The sequence below is a fragment of the Myotis yumanensis genome, unplaced genomic scaffold (assembly GCF_028538775.1).
Source record: "Myotis yumanensis isolate MYYU_CA2020_CCGP unplaced genomic scaffold, mMyoYum1.0.hap1 SCAF_1, whole genome shotgun sequence".
NCBI lineage: Eukaryota > Metazoa > Chordata > Mammalia > Chiroptera > Vespertilionidae > Myotis > Myotis yumanensis.
This window is the reverse complement of record NW_027223752.1, coordinates 8,664,328-8,680,066: the sequence shown is the minus strand read 5'-3', so window position 1 is coordinate 8,680,066 and position 15,739 is coordinate 8,664,328. Positions and strand designations below refer to the sequence as shown.

Genomic DNA, 15,739 nt, shown 5'->3' with positions numbered 1-15,739 from the left:
GCTAGCGGGAACTCTGTAGGAATGAGCACCAATACCTCCGCCACTGGAAGCCAGGTCAGTACTGTCACTCACTTGTGAGCCTGAGCAGCTCAGGTCTCCCCTCTGAGCCTCAGTTTGCTGCTCTTCAGATGGGGACATGGACCAAGTGTCTTCGAAGATCTCAGCCAGAGCCAGCGTAGTAGGACGACCTGGCTCTGGGGTCTCTGTTTGTGCCACTGACCCTCAGCTATTAAGTCCTGTAGACTCAGGCATTATCGACCCCTCCCCTCCCTGCCCAGGACTCAGGGTCTGGCTCCATCATGACTCTAGAAGAGCGATTTTCAACCTTTTTCATCTCATGCACACATCAATGAGTTACTAAAATTCTGAGGCATACCAAAAAATATATTTTTTGCCAATCTGACCAAAAAAAAATAGGTATGACTTTGATTCATCCAATCCACTAGCTTGAGTTCACACCTACAGCCTTCCTTTGTGTTGGGTCCCTGTCCCTGCCCTGTGACTCTCACAAGAGCAAAGCAGACTCCAACGTTATGCCCCAGGAAGATGACAGGGAGACCTGAAGGAGCCTGTCCCATGGGGCCAACCTCAAACACTTCTTCCCCGCAGTGTTGGCCATGGGTGCTGCACCCCTGGTGCTGGGTGCCATGGGCTTCACCAGCGCAGGCATCGCTGCCTCCTCCATAGCTGCCAAGATGATGTCAGCAGCTGCCATTGCCAATGGGGCTGGAGTTGCTGCCGGTGGCCTGGTGGCTACTCTATTGCACAGCAGGTCCTGGCCCTGGGACCGACTTGCATGACTCCAAGCCCATCACATGACCTCTCCGGACCTTGATCAGTTTGTTTCTGAGTGCCCGGTCTCTACTTCCATCCTTCTGACCGTGGTCCCGTGCAGCCCCTCCCGTGGGTCCAGTGCAGGCGCAGGCATGGGCTCACTCTAACCCACACAGGCCCCTTCCTTTCAGCCCACACTACGAGGCAGTGCCCTTGCTGTGCTGGAGGCAGACTGTGCTGGCTTGTGAGAACCCATTGATCAGTGTTTCCAGGGACTTCACAAGCCATTTGTTAAACTCAGCCATGGCTTTAAGTTAACTTACGTGAACCTGTGATTAAATAATTGGTATTAAAAACAAAGGTAATACCCCGGCCAGTGTCGCTCAGTGGATTGGGCATTGTCCTGTGTACCAAAAGTTCACCGGTTCCATTCCCAGTCAGGGCACAAGCCCAGGTTGTGCGTTTGGTCCCTGGTAGAGGTGTGTTCTGGAGGCAACCAATCAATTTCTCTCTCACGTTGAGCTCTTTCCCCATTCCCCTTTCTAAAATAAGTAAAAACATATTTAAAAACAAACTTAATAAATACTCCAAACTTGCCCCTTGTTAAAAGTCAAGATTAAACTTAAAAGTATGTCTTGGGTGAATATTGTGATATGTACATTGTATCTCTGGTTTTTTAAACAATGTCTGTAGGCATTACAATAAAAAGACATTATAAGAATTTGAGGGACTTGGGCTGCCATTCAGAAAAGGACTACCTGATTGAGTGAGGTTCTCACAGACACCTCCAGCTCGCTTTACTTGCCAACATAAAAGAAAACAGCATCCAGCATTCACGTTGGAACCACTCATCTGTCAGTCGAGGGCAAGCATAGGTGGGCTATCAATACACCTGTTTGGAAAATCAATGAGAGCTTTCTAAGGGAATCGATGGGCTGTGTGCATACATGTGTATATACATGTATGTATGTGTGTGTGCATACAGATAAACATATTCCCTCCTCTCCCTCTGGTTGGTTGATAAACATTTGGCTGGATGCTTCCTTCCCAAGGTTTGTGCGACGTTTTCTAATTTTCTCACTTTGCTGTTCTCCCAGGGAGAGCCCCTCTGGTGCCACAGGTGCCCCACCCTCTCTGCAGGCAGACCTCGGCCCTGAGCTGTCACTTGGATGTTTCCCACCCCCCAGATCACACAGCTCCCAGGCCAGGGTAGAGGTGGGGCCCTGGAGGTCCACGGGCCATGGTTTGGATGCCCCCTCAGCAACGGGACCCCGTGGTATTGCCCAGGGGGGCCCACCACCTGGGTTGGCTGGGTATGTGAGCGAGACATCAGAGCTGGAAGCAGCTGAGGGAGTGATGGATAGGACTCGGGGAAGAGAGAGGGGGATGCCCAACATGGTCTGGGGGAGGGGACAGAGGTGATGAGAGGAGGCGCACAGAGGCTTTGGTGGGGAGGATGGTGAACCGTGTGCTGAGCATTTTGAGTTGAAGGTGTCTCGGGACATCCAAGCTGGGAACAGACCTGGAGGTTCCCAGGAGAGGCTGGGGCTAGAGGTGTTTGGAGCCTTCGGGAAGGTTGCAATGAAAGCTGTGGGTGTGTACGAGCTTGTCTCGGGCTGGAGGGGTGGGGGGTGATAGAGGGCTGGGTGCACCCTGAAGTGACCCATGGAGAAGCTAGACCGCAAAGAAATGCTGTAGCTAGTGTGGAGGCCGAGGCAGGGGAGGTTCAAAAAGGAAGGTCACCCAGGGTGAATGCCAAGAGGTGCCATGGGGCCGAGAAGTTGTGGGAGGCAGGCAGACCAGTTGGCAAGCCCCTGCCAAGACCCAGGGACAGGGGTGTCGGGGGGACCTGGGATGAGAACAGTCAGCTAAGATGGGCGGGCAGATTCCAGACCCATTCCCAGGTTCAGGGGAGCTATCACCTGTGGGAAGTGGAGAGAGGAGGCGTCCAGCCTGCACCACCAGCTTTTGGCTTCTGTGATTGACAGCTGGTGTCCTTGGGGAAGTAGGGAGCCCAGAGGAGCCAGGGAGAGTGGAGGAAGCCTGCAGCCCGGGCAGAAGGTCTAAGGCAGCCAACCTCAGGCCTGAAGCTCAGCAGTGGTCAGTGCTAGGGGAGCAGGTGGGTCAGCCCTGCACAGGGGCCTGGAGGGAGCTGCCTCCACGGTGGAACCCGGGAGTGAGCACACAGGAGCGTTCAGTGAGTGTTTGTGGAAGGAATGAGTGAGTGACAGAGCGACTGGCAAGTGTGAGCCCTGAAGAGCTGTCCCAGACGGGCGAGCATCAGGGGACAGAGGCTGAGAGCTCTGAGGGGTGACTGGCCAGTGTCAGATCCTGCAAAAGCCAAAGGCGCAGGGGAGGCCTGCAGGTGCCCCTGCTCAGTTTGGCTCCAGGCATTGGGGAGGGCAGCTCGCTGAGTGGGCGGCTCCCACCGCTGCAGGACCTCGGGAAAGAAGGGGAAAGGAGGCGAGAGGAGGCACCTTCCAGGAGAGGTTTGGTGAGGAAGGAAAGGGACACGCAGGCAGCAGCTGGACAGAACACCATTAGATCAGGTCAGGAGGGGATGGCTACTTGCCTCCTTCCCTCCCTCCTCCTCCTGACACTTCCTGGTTGAGTGGCCTTGGAAAAATCCAACGATCACTTTAAGCTGAGCTCCTGTTGTGATACAAATCCCATATCAAAATGGGATTCAACTAATAGCGTAAAATAAACACTTGCATGGTAAACAGGAAACCTCCCTTTCCCATGCTCTGACCTCGTGGCAAAGGGAGCTGGTGGATTCCAGGGGCTGGGGAGCCTCGGGGGCTGAGCAGGGAGCCTGAACACCATACACCCCAAAAACGCTGCCAGTGACAAAATGGTGAGAAAAACTAGAAATCAATTCTACAACATCTCATTTTATTACAAACCCGTCCTTGTGTTCCAGAATCAATGGCTATTTAATATACAACCCAAAGCCCTTTGACAATTGACCATGTTAACATTTCTCAGTACTTTAGCTCAAACAGAGAAAATCTTTATAAAACCCCAATCACCAGGTTTAGTACATCCCAAGATGAGCACCTTTAGTAGCAAGAGGAAACAAAATGTGTCAGGAACCCGGTCAAAACACACAGCAGCAGGTGAGGCTCCCGACGCAAACAACTGACTCCCTATAGAACACAAACATAGTGTCCCCCAAGAAAGGTACACAGCGGTCAGACTCCCGATAAATATGAATGACTCCCTATGGAATGTAAACATGGAGTGTCCCCCAAGAAAGGTACACAGCGGTCAGACTCCCGATAAATATGAATGACTCCCTATGGAATGTAAACATGGAGTGTCCCCCAAGGAAGGTACACAGATGTCAGACTCCCGATAAATATGAATGACTCCCTATAGAATGGAAACATGGAGTGTCCCCCAAGGAAGGTACACAGATGTCAGACTCCTGATAAATATGAATGACTCCCTATAGAATGGAAACATGGAGTGTCCCCCAAGGAAGGTACACAGATGTCAGACTCCCGATAAATATGAAGGACTCCCTATAGAATGGAAACATGGAGTGTCCCCCAAGGAAGGTACACAGATGTCAGACTCCCGATAAATATGAATGACTCCCTATAGAATGGAAACATGGAGTGTCCCCCAAGGAAGGTACACAGATGTCAGACTCCTGATAAATATGAATGACTCCCTATAGAATGGAAACATGGAGTGTCCCCCAAGGAAGGTACACAGATGTCAGACTCCCGATAAATATGAAGGACTCCCTATAGAATGGAAACATGGAGTGTCCCCCAAGGAAGGTACACAGATGTCAGACTCCCGATAAATATGAATGACTCCCTATAGAATGGAAACATGGAGTGTCCCCCAAGGAAGGTACACAGATGTCAGACTCCCGATAAATATGAATGACTCCCTATGGAATGTAAACATGGAGTGTCCCCCAAGAAAGGTACACAGCGGTCAGACTCCCGATAAATATGAATGACTCCCTATGGAATGTAAACATGGAGTGTCCCCCAAGGAAGGTACACAGCGGTCAGACTCCCGATAAATATGAATGACTCCCTATGGAATGTAAACATGGAGTGTCCCCCAAGGAAGGTACACAGCGGTCAGACTCCCGATAAATATGAATGACTCCCTATGGAATGTAAACATGGAGTGTCCCCCAAGGAAGGTACACAGATGTCAGACTCCCGATAAATATGACTCTCTATGGAATGTAAACATGGAGTGTCCCCCAAGGAAGGTACACAGATGTCAGACTCCCGATAAATATGACTCTCTATGGAATGTAAACATGGAGTGTCCCCCAAGGAAGGTACACAGAGGTCAGACTCCCGATAAATATGAATGACTCCCTATGGAATGTAAACATGGAGTGTCCCCCAAGGAAGGTACACAGCGGTCAGACTCCCGATAAATATGAATGACTCCCTATGGAATGTAAACATGGAGTGTCCCCCAAGGAAGGTACACAGATGTCAGACTCCCGATAAATATGACTCTCTATGGAATGTAAACATGGAGTGTCCCCCAAGGAAGGTACACAGATGTCAGACTCCCGATAAATATGAATGACTCCCTATAGAATGTAAACATGGAGTGTCCCCCAAGAAAGGTACACAGAGGTCAGACTCCCGATAAATATGAATGACTCCCTATAGAATGTAAACATGGAGTGTCCCCCAAGAAAGGTACACAGAGGTCAGACTCCCGATAAATATGACTCCCTATAGAATGTAAACATGGAGTGTCCCCCAAGAAAGGTACACAGAGGTCAGACTCCCGATAAATATGAATGACTCCCTATAGAATGTAAACATGGAGTGTCCCCCAAGAAAGGTACACAGCGGTCAGACTCCCGATAAATATGAATGACTCCCTATGGAATGTAAACATGGAGTGTCCCCCAAGAAAGGTACACAGAGGTCAGACTCCCGATAAATATGAAGGACTCCCTATAGAATGGAAACATGGAGTGTCCCCCAAGGAAGGTACACAGATGTCAGACTCCCGATAAATATGAATGACTCCCTATAGAATGTAAACATGGAGTGTCCCCCAAGGAAGGTACACAGCGGTCAGACTCCCGATAAATATGAATGACTCCCTATGGAATGTAAACATGGAGTGTCCCCCAAGGAAGGTACACAGATGTCAGACTCCCGATAAATATGACTCTCTATGGAATGTAAACATGGAGTGTCCCCCAAGGAAGGTACACAGATGTCAGACTCCCGATAAATATGAATGACTCCCTATAAAATGGAAACATGGAGTGTCCCCCAAGAAAGGTACACAGAGGTCAGACTCCCGATAAATATGACTCCCTATAGAATGTAAACATGGAGTGTCCCCCAAGAAAGGTACACAGAGGTCAGACTCCCGATAAATATGAATGACTCCCTATAGAATGTAAACATGGAGTGTCCCCCAAGAAAGGTACACAGCGGTCAGACTCCCGATAAATATGAATGACTCCCTATGGAATGTAAACATGGAGTGTCCCCCAAGAAAGGTACACAGAGGTCAGACTCCCGATAAATATGAATGACTCCCTATAGAATGGAAACATGGAGTGTCCCCCAAGGAAGGTACACAGATGTCAGACTCCCAATAAATATGAATGACTCCCTATAGAATGGAAACATGGAGTGTCCCCCAAGGAAGGTACACAGATGTCAGACTCCCGACAAACATGAATGACTCCCTACGGAATGTAAATATAGGGTGGTCCAAAAAATGTGCACACAGTGAAAAGAAATAATAAATCAACTCCTGAAGGAAAAGAATGGCTGCCTTTTGAATGTATAGGGTGTCCCCCCCCCCAAAATGTACATACAGGTGAGACTCTGGTGGAAGAGAATGACTCCCAATGGAACAGATTGTATAGTTCCAAAAAAATGTGCACACACTTTTAACACCTGACAATTCACTGAATCTTCACCTTTTCAAGTTTAACTGATTTGAAGAAATGGGTGAAGCCAGACTAAGCTTTAAATAAAGAAAATTTCTCCACTAGGCTTTTTATGGGGATACATAAAAGATAAAAGTCGACGGTAGACAACAGACAACGGTTGAGGAATCCAGGGCAGCTATGGAAAGAGATACGTACAAACACCCAACTGAAGGAACGATTCTTGGTGTTTGCGCCTCCATCGCTCGCCTTAGTTCTGGCGCTGCTGCTGAGGAAGCAATGGAATCGCAAACACCGAGAATCGCTGTGTTCTGTTTGTGCGCATCCTCTGTCCACAGCGGCCTCGATGCCTGGACTGTGGCCCGTTCTGTACCAGACACCTCATCCTTTGTGTGTCCCCAGAAGAAAGTCCAGAGAGTATATCTCCTTTGTTCAAAGCTTAGTCTGGCTTCACCCATTACGTCAAATCCGTTAACCCTGAAATGGAGTGAAAATTGAGTTATCAGCTATTAAAGTGTATTTACATTTGGGGGGACACCCTGTAGTATATATATTTGGGGGACACCTCAAAGCACATATATTTCACGAGGGGGAACACATGTATGTCATATATTAAATTTGGTTTCTACCCCAGGAAGTCACTCAAAAATAATAATTGAGAGTCTCATGCTCGTTGGCGGACACTGAGGCGCTGCAGCCACTTTCCAAATCAGGCTGCACCTGCCTCTCGAACACGCTCCCCTCTGCACACTGTGGACACTTGCTGGGAGGGGGCGGGCAGGGCTTTTCATGCCCCATCGCCCAGGCCGGGCAGACCAGTGTTTACAGAAAAGTGAGCAGGGTGGCCCAGGAGCCAGCTGGAGAGAGGCAAAGCCTGAGACCACCTGCCTGGAAGACCACCCTGGCCTGAAGGATGTGGGGCCCAGGCCTGACTTGGCAACACTCTGGGTTAACAGTGAGCCTGACACCAGGGTCCACCCAGGACCTCAAGTTTGGCTGGTCTGGGCTTCTCCTGGGACCACCAGGCTTCTGGGAGAGGGAGTCGAGTGTCCGAACCACGAGGGCCCAGCCCTGAGAGAGTGCGTGCCTGTGTGTATCTGCTCACCCGCACACGCACACACACGCTTAAATGGAGGTGAAGTAGCTAAGGGGTACGCTCACATAGCTCACATAATGACTGCCTCTGGGAAGTCGGTTCGTCATTGCATTGTGAGCATCCCCCAGGCCAAAGTGCATTTGTTCAAAAGATACCAGTGGCTGGAGGGTCAGACAGGAGTTCCACATATGGGTGTGTGACCCTTAGGGCTGGCGCAGCGTTGTCACTAACAGGATAAATGGAAGCAGCACGGGAACCCCTTTCCTTGTTCTACAGCCGCTCCAGGCACTGCAGGCAGACAGGAGAGGAGGCCGTTGTCCTCAGAGGCACGTTGGTAGTTTGAAGGCTCGGGAGCTGCTTTGGGGTCAGGAGGAGGGGCCACTATGGGTCCTCTGGCCTTTCGGTACGGGTCATTGGTGGTTTTCCTTTTTTTTTTCTTCTTCATAAATGAGGGAGGGTATTTGGTGAGGAACTGGTAAAGGGAAAGGAATCTCAAGTGTCTGGGGAAGGGAGAGCCTATTTAGAAGGGGGTGGGATGTCCGAGGATGACCAGCACTGAAGGCGCTTCAACAAAGCCGGGCGGGCCGCTGGTGACTTGTCTGTCTTCTTCCTTTTGTTCTTTTTGCGCCGAGCGGCTACATTGTTATCCACAGATAACCCAAGAGAAGAAGGAAAAAAGAAAACAACACAAAACAGCAAATAAATGAACTGAATAATAACAAACGATGCTACATTGGCTAACCGTACTTGGGAATCAGAATCCTGTCCAGCCCAGGAGAGATGGAAACAACACCCACAGCACAACCAGAATCAGGACTCAGTGAATCATTTAGGCTCCAACTCCATTTACTTAATTCAGTGGCACCCTGTGCCAATGCTTTACTTAGCACGTGAGAAGTCTATATTGCTCTAGGAGCTGATGTGTTAAACTATTTTTCAGTTTCAATGTGTTAAATTATTAAATAAGATGTTTATTAATTTAGGACCTGCCTTTTCTTACACATCCTTTTTTAAAAATACGTTTTTATTGATTTCAGAGAGAGGAAGGGAGAGAGAAATAGAAAGATCAATGCTGTTTCGATCATGGATCGGCTGCCTCCCGAAGGTCCCCTCCTGAGAATCAAGCCCGCAACCCAGGCACGTGCCCTGACCAGGAATCAAACCGTGACCTCCAGGTTCATGGGACGATGCTCAACCAACTGAGCTGCATCAGCTGGGCTTACTCAGCCCTTTTAATGACAGGCTTCCTGACACCTTGGTGACACACACTAACTCCTGCTCCTGTTCAAAGACCTTGGAACACTTAACGGTATGTTTCTGCAGTAAAACTGTCTACCTAACTATTCACTAATACTTTTTTCTTAAATCCTCACTGGAGGATATTTTTTCCATTGATCTTTAGAGAGAATGTGGAAATAGGGGAGGATACAGAGAGAGAGAGAGAGGATAAGTTTGAAAATAATGAGAGTACCTACCTCTGCCAAAATAGCTAGAGCTCTACCTCTTTTTGATGCCAAAACACCCTCAACATCAAGAATTATTCCTGTTTAGCCCTAGCTGGTTTCTCTCCGTGGATAGAGCATAGGCCTGTGGACTCAAGGGTCCTAGGTTTGATTTCGGCCAAGGGCACATGCCCAGGATGCGGCTCAATCCCCAGTAGGGGGCGTGCAGGAGGCAGCCAATCAATGATTCTTTCTCATTATTGATGTTTCTATCTACCTTATCCTTCCTCTCTGAAATCAATAAAAAATATATTTTGAAAAAATATTCCTGTTTAGATTCCTACATATCCTCTACTCTAAACCTACCCTCATGGCCTTTAAATTATAGTCTGACCAGAGCAGACAATTGGTCTAACTTTCTGAGCATGTCATGTACATGAACATAACTGATTCACCTGATTTCTGATTGAGGATTCAAGTCCATAGAGCAGCGGTTCTCAACCTGTGGGTCGTGACCCCTTTGGGGGTCGAACAACCTTTTCACAGGGGTCGCCTAAGACCATCAGAAAACACATATATAATTACATATTGTTTTTGTGATTAATCACTATGCTTTAATTATGTTCAATTTGTAACAATGAAAATACATCGTGCATATCAGATATTTACATTACGATTCATAACAGTAGCAAAATTACAGTTATGAAGTAGGAACGAAAATAATTTTATGGTTGGGGGTCACCACAACATGAGGAACTGTATTAAAGGGTCGCGGCATTAGGAAGGTTGAGAACCCCTGCGATAGAGGAACCTCGGTTACTTCTTTCCCCACAGCGCCACCTGCTGACCACAGCTCCCACCACAGGATAAGGACCCACTACTCACTGCTGGTGCCCCAGGCGGGTTCAGCATCTTCAGGGACCAAAGCAGCTTGAAGTGCAGGCAGTGCTCACAGGGGTTAAAGTTCAGGCCCCTTTTCCGTCAGACCCGGGTTCGGATCCCAGCTCCAACACTTACTCTCTGGGCCAGTGCTTAACCCTGGCAAACCTCACTTTCCCAGCTCTGAACAGGGACAGGAATGGTGCCGACCTCACCCGGCAGTTAGAACCAAAGGCGATAGATAGAGCAGGTCAACTACCTAAAGGGGCTGAGCCCAGGAAGCACCATTGCACGGCTGCCGTTACTCATATTTACCACTGACCTGCTCCTTCATGGACCCCAACGACAGTTTGGATCAGTCAAGCATTTTTTTCTCTGAAAGGTTTGCCAACTCCATTAGGCTGATTATAGTCATTAAGCCAGTTTAGACAATAACACAAGTTGAGGTGATAAATGTCACAACATGTAAGGAGCCAGTATGAAAGCTTCATTATCGTTTACCTGCACGTGAGCTTTGGACCTAATTCACCTGCTGTGAAGACTGGGGATGCAAGCACTAGTCCCCAGACAGTGGGCATGCGTGTGCACACCTCATTTTAGCCTCTCCAGGGACACACCGGGACTTGAAGTGGTGACTGCCACCCGGAGAGGCTTGTGCACACGTCACACTCAGAAGGCGGCTTGGCACAGGCCCTGGGCCCTGTCAGCTACTGTCACGCCAGCCGCTGAGAGCACACGAGTCTCAGGCATGGCCCTGGTCCTCAGAAAGCCCTAGTGTCCTTCATAAAATTTACTTTCTCAGGGGGCTTGTTGGGCAGGTTTATAGGTAAGTAATGTACACAGTGATATTTAAAAGTGAATTTGAAAATGAAACCACGTTTAAGACGATGGCTTTGTTTAATCGATTGTAAAATGCACATTTTCACCCCCAAACCTTACATCTCTGAAGTCAGGATGCAGCTTTGAGCATCTCTCGCATCACTGTCGGCTAGGTGGCAATTCTGACAAAATCGTCACTGCCACCACCCATTCATTTCCTTTCTATGAGCACACAGTCCTACAGCTTACAACTGCCAGCCTCTTAGATCCGATGAAACATATGCAGCACATCAACTAGAAACCCATTTCGGAACCTCTGGCTCACTCGGACCACAGCCCTAAATGTCCAGGTACAGCGCCCCCTGGTGGGAGGACTCAAGGCCAGGAAGGTAGGAGAAGAGAACCGCACCTGCTTTTCAGAGGGACCGAAAGCTCAGCCCCGAGGCCGTGCTGAAGACCTTGCACGTGTCCATTCCGTGTTAAATGCACCGGGATCTCCCTCTGGAAATGGCTTCTCCCAGGCCCGGCAGATACAAGGAAACCCCAAAACTTACCCTCTTGGGCTCTCTCTGCGGTAACTGTATGGAGATCCGCTCTGGACATTCCAGGACCCACCACCTATATGTGATGGGCGGGGCTTCTCGTGCTAAAGGAACTAAATTGTTCTCGGACGAAGCTGCCACAACACGGACGTGGGTTTATATTTTCTACTTGGCTGTTCACATACCTAATGGGGGAGCACACCCCCTTCAGGCGCCTACACACGTGTGCACACTCAGCACGCCATCTCGTTGGTGCTGCCCTGTCCACGAGGGAGACCTGAGGTCCTCCCCTTCATTTCCCGCCTGCATCCAGGTCACCCTCCTACCTTTTCCCACAGGCACACTGTGGGCGTCTCGCTCTTCCGTCCGGTATGAGCATGATGGCGTGGCCTCCGGGGGCCCGGGAGGGCTGTCTGGGGTTGGCTCCACTGGTTCTCCAGAACCGTTGTTTTTGCGTTTGAAGAATTTGATGAAGGTTCTGGCTCCAATCCAGCGCTTTTTCCTATTAGAAGTAGAGGCTTAGGACTCTGCCAACCCTCACTGTCCCTCCACCTGAGCAAGTGGCTGTTAATTTGGGGTTCAGAAGGATTGAGCGCTTCGCCAGCACCATGATCTTCGTATGTGGGGCTCAGGGGGTAGAACACAATTTGCAGTGAATTCACACAAACCCCACTCTGGACCTGCCATGGAGGGGAAGATGCGGACCCAACAAACTGGTCACTGCTCTAGATGCTACAGCTTTCCCCACTCGTGAAAGAGCAAGCTTTCTGTGCTTAAGTTACTACCATTAAATCAACTCACTTCCTGGGAGCAGTATCCTTGACTGTTTCCTCCTCTTCTTTTACTGTCAGTAAGTTTCCTTCTTCTCTGTAAATAGAGGAGAAAGAAAAGCAACCCGGTTTTTAAAATAAAACACGTAAATTGACTCAGCCCAGCCTGGGACCTGGCCCAGAAGGGCCAGCATTTTCCTGGGACTCAGACATCACGGTGCTCATGGCCTTATGATTGCCAAGTCGGGAACATGGGGATGAAAGCACGTGTCGTGGGTCCGGGATCCCTAACACGTGGAGGAGACCTGCTGAAGCACCAAGGATCAGGCTGAACGTCGTCTCCCGAGAGCAAGCCCCGAGCCATGAGAAACTCAGGGTCGGAAACCCGTGGGCCCTGACAGCTCAGACCCTGGTTTCCTTGCTGGAAAATGAGTCCCCTGGGTCGAGGCAGCTGCTCAGACTCCGTCAGTCATGAAGCTACCCAGGTCCCATCAACACAAGGAACTTTCCGTGAGTTCACCGTGAAGTAAGCATCCCGTGAAAAGTGATGGCTCTCACACCACTGGACCCCTAACCACCGATCCTGCTCTGCTCCCAGTGCCCTTGGCGCTGTTCCTCTAGTCTGTGTTGTTCTCTTCCCACAATCGTGCTGCTGGGCCTTATGCTAGAGCGCTTTCCTGTCTGGCTCTGACCAACCCTCCACTCCAGGCGCACAAACTCACGGAGGGCAGGCACCACAACCCTCCCAGGACTGGGGAAGACTCCGCTCGGAGCAGGATCAGCAAGCCTGCCATCTCCCTGGCCTCCTGCAGACCTGTCTAATGCAAAACCATCATCAGATCACCCCCTGGGTACCAGGCCCTGACCCTTCTAGTTGGCACCTGCCCAACCTCTGCTGGTAATTTTTACCCGCTGCGTTACAGAGAGCCAACTTCAGGCCACAGTCATTTCTACCCCAAAACTACAGTGTGGCTTTCCACGTGAACCATCCTGGGTAGGTGCAACCACCTGTAGACGAGCAGAAGAATCCAAGAGAACAGTAAAGCAGCCCCATTACCCAGGGAGCTGGGACAGTGCCCCCGGGTCACTGTGGCCATGTCCCTCTGTCCCACATGGCCAGCCATTCCTAACCACAAGGAAGGACAGTCTCGCAGCACAGCACCAAGGGGGGAAGACCACCCTCGACCCACAAGATGCACTCGGGTTACTTGACTTCCAACCACAAGGCTCCCAACACCAAGGCCCTTCCTCCCGCCCTCCTTTCTGGCAGCTCCTGGGCCTGTAGACCAGCTTCCCATAAACACTCACTTCCCAGTGAACCCGACTCCTTAGCCGGGCATGGACGCCTTCCACAGCTGAGCGCCGCCTGCTGCAGCCTTCCCTCCTGCCACTGCCTGCACCTTCCCTGCATCCAGACCACCCGTGCTCCACCGTCACGTCCCCCCACCGGCCAGCCCTGTCCCCATCCGGGTCAGCAGCAGCACCCCAACTCCCACCACCACGCTTCCTTCTAGGCCTCTATGAAGCTCCTCAATGCCTGTCTGCTGTGCACACAGCTCTGCTCACATCCCATCACGCCTACTAGCTCCTGGCCACCAGGTCACTGGTTCTGTGCACCTCGCAGGGCCTACGCCAAAGCCAGGAATCTGTCATGTCGGCAGAGGGAGGACAACCAGGGTGCACCAACGACCCTCTCTCCAGCCTGTTAAGGGAAAACACACAGAAAGGGCTCAGCCCGCAATCTCAATTCCTTCCCTAGGCATCACTCTACCGCCATCATATTTTTAAAATGGAACTGAATTCCAAAAGCAGATTAAGAACCATCTGGCAGTGGGCAGTATCTTTGAAAAGCCAACCACCCCTACTTGCAGAAATCTAGAACCGTTCCAGGAAAACGAGAGGAGGATGCGCTGGGAAGATGGTCTGACCCCTTGCCCTTGGGACACCAGTGCGCCAGGGGGCTCTCTGCCCAGAATGTCGAGGCCCAGGCGCGGGGCTGGAAGCCAGGGCCCCTTTGTGGACAGGGCAGCCACACCCCTTACATGCGCTGTGTCTTGTTCTCAATATCATTTAGAAGCCGACTGTTCCCGTTGGCCAATGTGTCAATCTGGCTCTTGAGGTGATCTTTTTCCTCTTCCAAATTCTCATTCACACTGGAGAGCACCTAAAACACAGGTCAGCAATGTCTCACATACCATGCGCCCCTGTGATTCCACTGCTGGGAATCTGTTCCCAAAAGAAGAAAAAGGCCACGTGCTCAAAGAGGGCCATTGTGGTATGATCTACACCAGTGGGAATGACCAACACAGCCAATGCCATGGGGATGGCCAAGTGCACCGTCCAATCAGGCAACCACGGCCCTCCTGTGGCCACCAAGCACTGAAAACACAGCCGGTCTGAGCTGAGATGTGCCACAAGTGCAAAATACACAACAGATTCTGAGGCCTTAATCGCAATCTTACAATGTAGAACGTGTTATTAATAAGCTTCCCAACCGGTGTGGCTCAGTTGGTTGAGTGTCCTTCCAGGCACCAAGAGGTCGCTGGTGAGATGCTCGGTCAAGCACCATGCCCAGGTTGTGGGGTCGATCCCCAGTAGGGGGCCTACAGGAGGCAGCCCATCAATGATTCTCTCTCATCATGGCTGCTTCCATCCATCTCTCCCTCTCCCTTCCTCTCGCTGGTATCAATAAAATTTTTAAAAAGTCATATTTAAAAAAATATTCTTGTTTCACAGACATAAAAACACACAGGGGGAGCGGCTGGATTTGAATTTCGGGCTGAGGTTGGTCTGCTCCTGCTCTAGAATATCATCCCAGTTGGTGTAGCAGGAAAGTTGCAACGTTGGCTTCACACAAACTGGGTTGCAACCCAGTACTTAAGAGGGACGAGGATGGGAACCCAGCTCACAACATCATTGTGAGAAATAAATGAGAGGACACGGTGAGCCCTGAGCTAAGTGCTCAGCAGAGGGTTTGGAAATGAAACAGGACTTGTCTGTTTCCATGCGCCGCCCTGACCTGCAAACAGCCAAGGTCTGGTGAAAGGTGTTTCTAACACATCCCCTCCCGTCATGGGGTTTGTCCCCTTCAAATGTCCCTGGCTTCCTCTCAGCCTCTGTGTGACACTCACACAAGTCTTTGAGCACAGATGCCAATGAGGACCCATTCCCACCTGGCTGAGCCAAGGCTGTCGCCCAGGGCACAGGCCCGGTGTCCTGAGCCACCAGCCCAGGCCTCACCTCGCACTGGCTGCTCAGCTTCTTCATCGAGATTTCCATGCTCTGCAGGTCCTCCTTCGCCCCTTCGTACTGGCCCTGCCAGAGCCTCACTTCCTGCTGCAGCTTCTCAAGAGATGTTTGCATGTCTTTGCTCTGGGTGCGCAGCTCCTCCTGCTCCCTCTTCACCAGCCGGTTCCAGAAGTTGGCTCTGGGGGTGGAGAGTCACATGGCCAAGGGCTGAGGGGCACTCCCAGCCTCCGACACAGGTGTGCACCTTACTCAAA

General features: G+C 50.6%; 2 protein-coding genes across 2 annotated transcripts in view; one reads left to right on the top strand and one right to left on the bottom strand.

Moving 5' to 3' along the window:
* The first annotated feature begins 617 nt into the window (after positions 1–617).
* Positions 618–800, top strand: LOC139002182 (interferon alpha-inducible protein 27-like protein 2). The gene has a single exon (XM_070403742.1). The coding sequence runs from the start codon at positions 618–620 to the stop codon at positions 798–800; it is 183 nt and encodes a 60-aa protein (XP_070259843.1).
* Positions 801–8,023: 7,223 nt separating this feature from the next.
* LOC138999478 (protein Daple-like) overlaps positions 8,024–15,739 on the bottom strand; it is a 29,679-nt gene continuing 21,963 nt past the window's right edge. The window contains exons 8-12 of the mRNA XM_070403072.1: positions 15,477–15,663; positions 14,279–14,400; positions 12,268–12,333; positions 11,793–11,968; positions 8,024–8,419 (exon numbers count right to left, since the gene is read on the bottom strand). Of these exons, the coding sequence (XP_070259173.1) occupies positions 8,301–8,419; positions 11,793–11,968; positions 12,268–12,333; positions 14,279–14,400; positions 15,477–15,663 (670 nt within the window). The 3' untranslated portion in view covers positions 8,024–8,300. The remainder of the gene's footprint in view (positions 8,420–11,792; positions 11,969–12,267; positions 12,334–14,278; positions 14,401–15,476; positions 15,664–15,739) is intronic.